Genomic DNA, 9112 nt, shown 5'->3' on the forward strand with positions numbered 1-9112 from the left:
AGCAGTCTTATGGCTTGGGGGTAGAAGCTGTTGCGGAGCCTTTTGGTCCTAGACTTGGCACTCCGGGACCATTTGCTGTGCGGTATCAGAGAAAAAAGTCTATAACTTGGGTGACTGGAGTCTCTGACAATTTTATGGGCTTTCCTCTGACACTGCCTATTATATAGGTCCTGGATGGCAGGAAGTTTGGCCCCATTGATGTACTGGGTCATTCGCACTACCCTCTGTAGCGCCTTACGGTCGGTCAGATGCCGAGCAGTTGACATACTAGGCGGTGATGCAACCGGTCAGGATGCTCTTGATGGTGCAGCCGTAGAACCTTTTGAGGATATGGGGACACATGCCAAATCTTTTCAGTCTCCTGAGGGGGAAAAGGTTTTTTCGTGCCCTCAATAATGTTTGTACCATGTTGTTATTATGTTGTGTTGCTACCATGCTATTTTGTCATGAGTTTTGCCTTGCTATGTTGTTGTCTTAGGTCTCACTTAATGTAGTGTTGTGTTGACTCTCTTGTTGCGATGTGTTTTTTGCCCTGTATTTATATTGTATTTATTATTATTATTTATTATTATTACTATTATTTAAAAAATTAAAAATAATCCCAGGCCCCGTTCTCGCAGGAGGCCTTTTGCCTTTTGTTAGACCGTCATTGTAAATAAGAATTGGTTCTTAACTGACTTGCCTAGTTAAATAAAGGTTAAATAAAATAAAATAAATAAAATGTCGAGATCCAAATCACAGCATCCTATCCGCTCTCTCCACGAGCCAAGGACGATGTATCCCCCTTTTTCCTCCAGTCTTTCGTTACCATGGGGATGACGTCAGGTTGCACCACCGATTCGGCCCAGTAGTAGCAGGAGAGGCGGGTCCATCAGACAGTCAGCTGGGTAAGAAGACAAAGAGAGTCCTCCAAGCCCAGTACCTTCTCGTTCCACCGTCGAATCTTCACAGCTAACGCCCTTCCTTCCATCCAAAATGCGCGAAATAGTGCATCTGCAAGCCGGACAGTGCGGAAACCAGATTGGAGCCAAGGTATTACTCTTCTCTTGTTTGTATATCAATAAAATAGATTGCTTAATTTGGGGATTGCATGCGACCTAGATAAACCTCTCGTTCTCTCTGCGTACTGCGTAGCTAAATTAAGAATGGCCGCTTGTAATCCACCCATAAGACTGCATCCTCGATGGGCTATAATAGGCCTATAGGCTACCATGGGCGAAAAATGCATGGTCATTCCGTGAACAAGATAAACTACATTTTAATCGATGTTGCATACGATATGCCATATCCTGATTTAATTATTTTTTTATTTTATTTTTTCCGCTGATTCATTCTCAATGGTTATTTGGTGTCCTTGTAATATGGGCGTTGAAGGTAAAGATATGGTAGCCCACTAGAATACCTCCGTTCTCCCTCTTATGACATTACATATTCAACCTGATTCAATATTTCGGTCTAAGTGGCATTTTAATGCTTAATTTGAAGCATTTAGACGATTCCAGAATTATGTAAAGGGATTATTTAATGCAAGTCATGCTGTTTGTGTTGCTCTTGAAAAGGTAAATGTCCATGTAACAGAAAATACACATTGCATTATATCTATTTATTTAAATTCTAACTTGCGTTTTAAATGGATGCTTCTGTGTATTGCTATTGACTTGCATCTCCTCCGCCTGTACCCCCCCTCGCTCACTCTCTCTCATTCTCTCTCGTCTCAGTTCTGGGAGGTGATCAGTGATGAGCATGGCATCGACCCGACTGGAACCTACCATGGAGACAGCGACCTGCAGCTAGACAGGATCAATGTGTACTACAATGAGGCCTCAGGTACAGTATGCACATTATATAGCATTTCAAACATAAACCACAATGTCTCCAATTATTGAAACATGCGCAATTAATTAAACGTCTGTTTTAATTAGGAAAAATTAACCGATTACACTTATACAAACAAATAATACATATATAAAACATGTACAGCAACAATAGTTTCAGTATGCCCAACATTTCCCTCTTCTTATTTTATGTACATATTATTTTTCATTCCTTTACACTTGTGTGCATAAGGTAGTTGTTGTGAAATTGTTAGATTACTTGTTAGATATTGCTGCATGGTCGGAACTAGAAGCACAAGCATTTTACTACACTCACATTAACATCTGCTGTGTATGTGACAAATAAAAGTTGATTTGATTTTGATTTAATTTTTCAGGTGGGAAGTATGTCCCCCGTGCCATCCTGGTGGATCTGGAGCCGGGCACCATGGACTCTGTCAGGTCTGGCCCCTTCGGACAGATCTTCAGGCCAGACAACTTTGTCTTCGGTGAGTGGTTGGTTTGGTAGTCAGTGGAAATATGAGATTTGGTGGCAGACTACTAATGTAATCTTGTCCAGGAAATAATGGGTTATGACACTTCTGTCTGCAGGCCAGAGTGGAGCTGGAAACAACTGGGCCAAGGGCCACTACACAGAGGGAGCAGAGCTGGTAGACTCTGTCATGGATGTAGTGAGGAAGGAGGCAGAGAGCTGTGACTGCCTCCAGGGTTTCCAGCTCACCCACTCCCTGGGTGGGGGTACTGGCTCTGGCATGGGCACCCTGCTCATCAGCAAGATCCGTGAGGAGTACCCTGACCGCATCATGAACACCTTCAGCGTGGTGCCCTCTCCCAAAGTGTCCGACACAGTGGTGGAGCCCTACAACGCCACCCTCTCTGTGCATCAGCTGGTGGAGAACACAGATGAGACCTTCTGCATTGACAACGAAGCCCTCTACGACATCTGCTTCCGCACTCTCAAGCTCACCACACCCACCTATGGAGACCTCAACCACCTGGTGTCAGCCACCATGAGTGGAGTGACCACCTGCCTTCGTTTCCCTGGCCAGCTCAACGCCGACCTCCGCAAACTGGCTGTCAACATGGTGCCCTTCCCCCGCCTGCACTTCTTCATGCCCGGCTTCGCCCCCCTCACCAGCAGGGGGAGTCAGCAGTACCGCGCCCTGTCCGTGCCTGAGCTCACCCAGCAGATGTTCGACTCCAAGAACATGATGGCGGCCTGCGACCCCCGTCACGGCCGTTACCTCACCGTGGCCGCCATCTTCCGTGGCCGCATGTCCATGAAGGAGGTGGACGAGCAGATGCTCAACGTCCAGAACAAGAACAGCAGCTACTTTGTGGAATGGATCCCCAACAACGTGAAGACCGCTGTCTGCGACATCCCACCCCGCGGCCTCAAGATGTCTGCCACCTTCATCGGCAACAGCACAGCCATCCAGGAGCTGTTCAAGCGTATCTCTGAGCAGTTCACTGCCATGTTCCGTCGTAAGGCCTTCCTTCACTGGTACACCGGAGAGGGTATGGATGAGATGGAGTTCACTGAGGCTGAGAGCAACATGAATGACCTGGTGTCTGAGTACCAGCAGTACCAAGATGCCACCGCTGAGGAGGGCGAGTTTGAAGAGGAGGGAGAAGAGGAAGCCGCCTAAACCATCCCGTCACTCAACTGCCAAACAGTCTATCACTCCCCTCCGTCCTGTCCCCAAAGCACAACTTGATTGATTTAAATTAATGTTAAAGAAAAGGAAACTCCGATTTGTGATAATTAAATGAATGTGCTCAAGCATCTCTTCAGTGGTTCCCTTCAGTCTAATTAGTATCCTGTATGGTTTTCAGGTCTCATCCTAGAAGTCAGAGGGTATTCTAACATGAGGTTTCTTATGAAAGCAGCAAGCTGTAACTCGATGTCTAAATTGAATTATGTGAATAAATTAACAATGTGTTCCAATGCTAGGTGTGTTGCTTTACTTAAATAACCTTTCAATAACTGAGCTAATTTTCTGTTTACAAATGTTTTTTTTCTTCCTGTAAAAACATCAGTCCATCATTTGACCTGCTGGTTGTACGTCAGTAAGTGGCACTGACAGAATACTTTACACACTTTGGACCATGGTAGGTAAATTATGGTGCATTGGGAAACTGTTGTGTGCGGGCAAAGAACTGCTGTATTTCGAATGGTGCTGTAATTCCTTTCCACAGAATACAGTACCGTACTGTATTATTGGAGCGCCAAAACCTTTTTTTTTTATGTCTCATTAATATATTTTGAGGCGTACCTTGTAAGAGACTATTTTTTTCACCTGTTAGTAAGAATGCTGTACCAGTCTAACTCCAATGTGGTTACAGTGCCCCATCAATTTAAATATACAGGGGATGGATAAGAGTGGTAGCAAGTCTTTAACCTTTAATGTTTGAGCATTTTGCCATGTCCCTTTGGCCTGTTTTGCCCTGTAGTCGCTGCCGGTTTGGAAGCCTGTGCTACAAAACACCAAATATTCATTGATATGCTGTCATTTATTTTTTTTATTTCACATTTATTTAACCAGGTAGGCCAGTTGAGAACAAGTTCTCATTTACAACTGCGACCTGGCCAAGATAAAGCAAAGCAGTGCGATAATAAACAACAGAGTTACACACGGAATAAACAAATGTACAGTCAATAATACAATAGAAAAAAGTCTATATACAGTGTGTGCAAATGAGGTAATATTAGGGCGATAAGGCAATAAATAGGCCGTAGTGGCGAAATAATGACAATTTAGCAAATAAACACGAGTGATAGATGTGCAGAAGATGAATGTGCAAGTAGAAATACTGGGGTGCAAAGAAGAATAAAAAAAAAATATATATATATGAGGATGAGGTAGTTTGATGGGCTATTTACGGATGGGCTATGCACAGGTGCAATGATCTGTAAGCTGCTCTGACAGCTGATGCTTAAAGTTGGCGAGGGAGATATGTGTGGGGGTGACCAGTGAAATATACCTAAATTCTTTGTTATTGTACCATGCGTCATTACACAGTACTTATTTTGACACTATTTAAATTGCAGTAGTTCTACTGCAATATGAAATACATTAACTGACTTACCCCTAGCTCCCTGTAAATTACTGTTAATGTTACAGCAACACCTTTACAGTGTACACAACATCAATGCCAAACCAAGTTTCTTCCTGTGAAGCCTGTGTAAATTGTTGGATTTACTTAATGGGAGGGGGCTTCACAGGAGGGACTACCTGTTTGATCACACTTGCAGGGTGTTTCTCTTGACCACAGTCGGTTTCAGAATATTGATTTAATAATAGCCTACTACCATCCGCCTCAATCTACAGTATGGTATTTTAAATATATATTTTTTTGTTTGGTGCCAATATATCATCAGTCCACAGTGTGTTGTTTGTATCTTGTGCTTCACCACTCGTGATTGTGACTACTTTCTGTTACTGGGGAAAATCTCTCATGAACATCATTAGTGGGTTGATGACAATGATACCTTCAGCTCACTTACGATAGTCTATTTTACTGTAGGATGCATGCAGCTATCACTACACCATTCAGTCAGTAGGGTCGGGTGACTGGGCATCACTACACCATTCAGTCAGTAGGTTCGGGTGACTGGGCATCACTACACCATTCAGTCAGTAGGGTCGGGTGACTGCGCATCACTACACCATTCAGTCAGTAGGGTCGGGTGACTGGGCATCACTACACCATTCAGTCAGTAGGGTCGGGTGACTGCGCATCACTACACCACTCAGTCAGTAGGGTCGGGTGACTGGGCATCACTACACCATTCAGTCAGTAGGGTCGGATGACTGCGCATCACTACACCACTCAGTCAGTAGGGTCGGGTGACTGGGCATCACTACACCATTCAGTCAGTAGGGTCGGGTGACTGGGCATCACTACACCACTCAGTCAGTAGGGTCGGGAGACTGCGCATCACTACACCACTCAGTCAGTAGGGTCGGGTGACTGCGTATCACTACAGTCAGTAGGGTCGGGTGACTGCGCATCACTACAGTCAGTAGGGTCGGGAGACTGCGCATCACTACACCACTCAGTCAGTAGGGTCGGGTGACTGCGCATCACTACACCACTCAGTCAGTAGGGTCGGGAGACTGCGCATCACTACACCACTCAGTCAGTAGGGTCGGGTGACTGCGTATCACTACAGTCAGTAGGGTCGGGTGACTGCGCATCACTACAGTCAGTAGGGTCGGGAGACTGCGCATCACTACACCACTCAGTCAGTAGGGTCGGGTGACTGCGTATCTCTGGAACACTCATTGATGAAGACAAATAACAGCATCCTATCCGCTCTCTCCACGAGCTTAGGATCCCTCCTCTCCTCTGGTCTTTGGTTACCATGGGGATGACACCCACGGATTCGGCCCAGTAGTTGAAGGAGAGGCGGGCCCATCAGACAGTCAGCTGGGGAAGAAGAGAAAACGCTTCCTCCGGGCCAAATCTCGACTGCTGTCCACTCACTGCCAACGCCCGTCCATCCATAATGCGAGAAATAGTGCATCTGCAAGCCGGCCAGTGCGGTAACCAGATCGGAGCCAAGGTATCATTGTTGACTCATTTGTATTTTACCAAGAAAATAGATTGCTTCATGTGAATTATTGCAGGCGAGCTAGATAAGCCTCTTTTTTTTTTACCTCTGCGTAGAAAGACTGCTGGTAATCCACCCATAAGACTTGTAGAGGAAGCTGGTGCAGAACTGTGTGCGTTATCGATTGGCTATAACATAACATGCATGAAAAATGCATGGTCATTCCATGCACAAAATAAATATGTGTATAAGAGAAATAGGCTAAACAATAGCTATATCCGATTACTATCAGTTTGAATCACTGTTGCACATGAAATGGGCAGATTTGTTATTGTTGCTGCCGACTCATTCCCAATAGTTATTTGGGTCCCTAAATGGACGTGCGGTGGAAGGGAGAGATAACGGTACTAGAATACCATCCTCTCCTCTCTTTTATGACACAACATATTTAACCTGATAAATATTTAGATCTAAATTGAATTTTAATACATAATTTAAATCATTTAGAGGCTTACATAATGATGTAAAGGGAATATTTAATGCAAGTCATGCTATTTGTGTTTCTCACAAAAAGGTAAATGTCCATGTAACAGAAAAGACATCGCATTATATCTATTTATTTATACTTTATATTCTAACTTGCATTTTAAATGGATGCTTCTGTGTATTACTATTGACGTGCATCTCAACTCCTCTCTCTCTCACTGTCTCAGTTCTGGGAGGTGATCAGTGATGAGCATGGCATCGACCCGACTGGAACCTACCATGGAGACAGCGACCTGCAGCTAGACAGGATCAATGTGTACTACAATGAGGCCTCAGGTACAGTATGCACATTATATAGCATTGCATACATAAACCACATAATGTCACCAATTATTGAAACAAACAGAAAAATGCACAATTGATTAAATAGACTCTTATATCAACAATGAAAAAAAATACTGGCATTCAGAGGTACCCTATTATCACAAATACAGTGCAAATATGCACAGTAATAATTGGTTCAGTACGCCCAATATTTATTTTCTTTTTCAGGTGGGAAGTATGTCCCCCGTGCCATCCTGGTGGATCTGGAGCCGGGCACCATGGACTCTGTCAGGTCTGGCCCCTTCGGACAGATCTTCAGGCCAGACAACTTTGTCTTCGGTGAGTGATTGGTTTGGTAGTCAGTGGAAATATGAGATTTGGTGGTAGACTACTAATGTAATCTTGTCCCGTCAGTGAAGTTATGGTTTATGACACTTGTCTGCAGGCCAGAGCGGAGCAGGAAACAACTGGGCCAAGGGCCACTACACAGAGGGAGCAGAGCTGGTAGACTCTGTCATGGATGTAGTGAGGAAGGAGGCAGAGAGCTGTGACTGCCTCCAGGGTTTCCAGCTCACCCACTCCCTGGGTGGGGGTACTGGCTCTGGCATGGGCACCCTGCTCATCAGCAAGATCCGCGAGGAGTACCCTGACCGCATCATGAACACCTTCAGCGTGGTGCCCTCTCCCAAAGTGTCCGACACAGTGGTGGAGCCCTACAACGCCACCCTCTCTGTGCATCAGCTGGTGGAGAACACAGATGAGACCTTCTGCATTGACAACGAAGCCCTCTACGACATCTGCTTCCGCACTCTCAAGCTCACCACACCCACCTATGGAGACCTCAACCACCTGGTGTCAGCCACCATGAGTGGAGTGACCACCTGCCTTCGTTTCCCTGGCCAGCTCAACGCCGACCTCCGCAAACTGGCTGTCAACATGGTGCCCTTCCCCCGCCTGCACTTCTTCATGCCCGGCTTCGCCCCCCTCACCAGCAGGGGGAGTCAGCAGTACCGCGCCCTGTCCGTGCCTGAGCTCACCCAGCAGATGTTCGACTCCAAGAACATGATGGCAGCCTGCGACCCCCGTCACGGCCGTTACCTCACCGTGGCCGCCATCTTCCGTGGCCGCATGTCTATGAAGGAGGTGGACGAGCAGATGCTCAACGTCCAGAACAAGAACAGCAGCTACTTTGTGGAATGGATCCCCAACAACGTGAAGACCGCTGTCTGCGACATCCCACCCCGCGGCCTCAAGATGGCTGCCACCTTCATTGGCAACAGCACAGCCATCCAGGAGCTGTTCAAGCGTATCTCTGAGCAGTTCACTGCCATGTTCCGTCGTAAGGCCTTCCTTCACTGGTACACTGGAGAGGGTATGGATGAGATGGAGTTCACTGAGGCTGAGAGCAACATGAATGACCTGGTGTCTGAGTACCAGCAGTACCAAGATGCCACCGCTGAGGAGGGCGAGTTTGAAGAGGAGGGAGAAGAGGAAGCCGCCTAAACCATCCCGTCACTCAACTGCCAAACAGTCTATCACTCCCCTCCGTCCTGTCCCCAACTCCATCCCTTCATCCTTACCATCTGCTTTCTCTCAAGAAGGCAGATGTTCCTAAATGAATTGAATGTTTTTCCACATTAGACAGTGATCTTACCAGATAGTAGTAAACTGTTGACATTATGTTGTTGTTGTATGTTGGAAATCCACTGAATTGTTTCCATCTTCCTACATTCATCTCATCATTGCTTTGCAGAATTAAAAGCAAGTGATTTTAAAGTTCAAATTAAATTGGTACTTACTCTATGTTTTTATTGTTTTTATTTGATGAGTGTTATAAATAATTAATAATTAATATGGTCTTGATTACTGTACAACATGAAATTGACACACTAGGTCAAAGTTAGCATGT

General features: G+C 45.5%; 2 protein-coding genes across 2 annotated transcripts; both read left to right on the top strand.

Moving 5' to 3' along the window:
• Positions 1 to 906: 906 nt before the first annotated feature.
• LOC110538666 (tubulin beta-4B chain) lies at positions 907 to 3783 on the top strand. The gene is made up of 4 exons (XM_021625627.3): positions 907 to 1032; positions 1719 to 1827; positions 2213 to 2323; positions 2427 to 3783. Exons 1-4 carry the CDS (start codon positions 976 to 978, stop codon positions 3482 to 3484), a joined length of 1335 nt encoding a protein of 444 aa, XP_021481302.1. The 5' UTR covers positions 907 to 975; the 3' UTR covers positions 3485 to 3783.
• A 2067-nt stretch (positions 3784 to 5850) lies between these two features.
• On the top strand, positions 5851 to 9006 carry LOC110538667 (tubulin beta-4B chain). Its single transcript, XM_021625628.3, has 4 exons — positions 5851 to 6405; positions 7107 to 7215; positions 7432 to 7542; positions 7649 to 9006. Exons 1-4 carry the CDS (start codon positions 6349 to 6351, stop codon positions 8704 to 8706), a joined length of 1335 nt encoding a protein of 444 aa, XP_021481303.1. The 5' UTR covers positions 5851 to 6348; the 3' UTR covers positions 8707 to 9006.
• The last annotated feature ends 106 nt before the right edge of the window (positions 9007 to 9112 follow it).

The sequence above is a fragment of the Oncorhynchus mykiss genome, chromosome 12 (genome assembly GCF_057628025.1).
Source record: "Oncorhynchus mykiss isolate SJ-2025 chromosome 12, ASM5762802v1, whole genome shotgun sequence".
NCBI classification, from domain to species: Eukaryota; Metazoa; Chordata; class Actinopteri; order Salmoniformes; family Salmonidae; genus Oncorhynchus; species Oncorhynchus mykiss.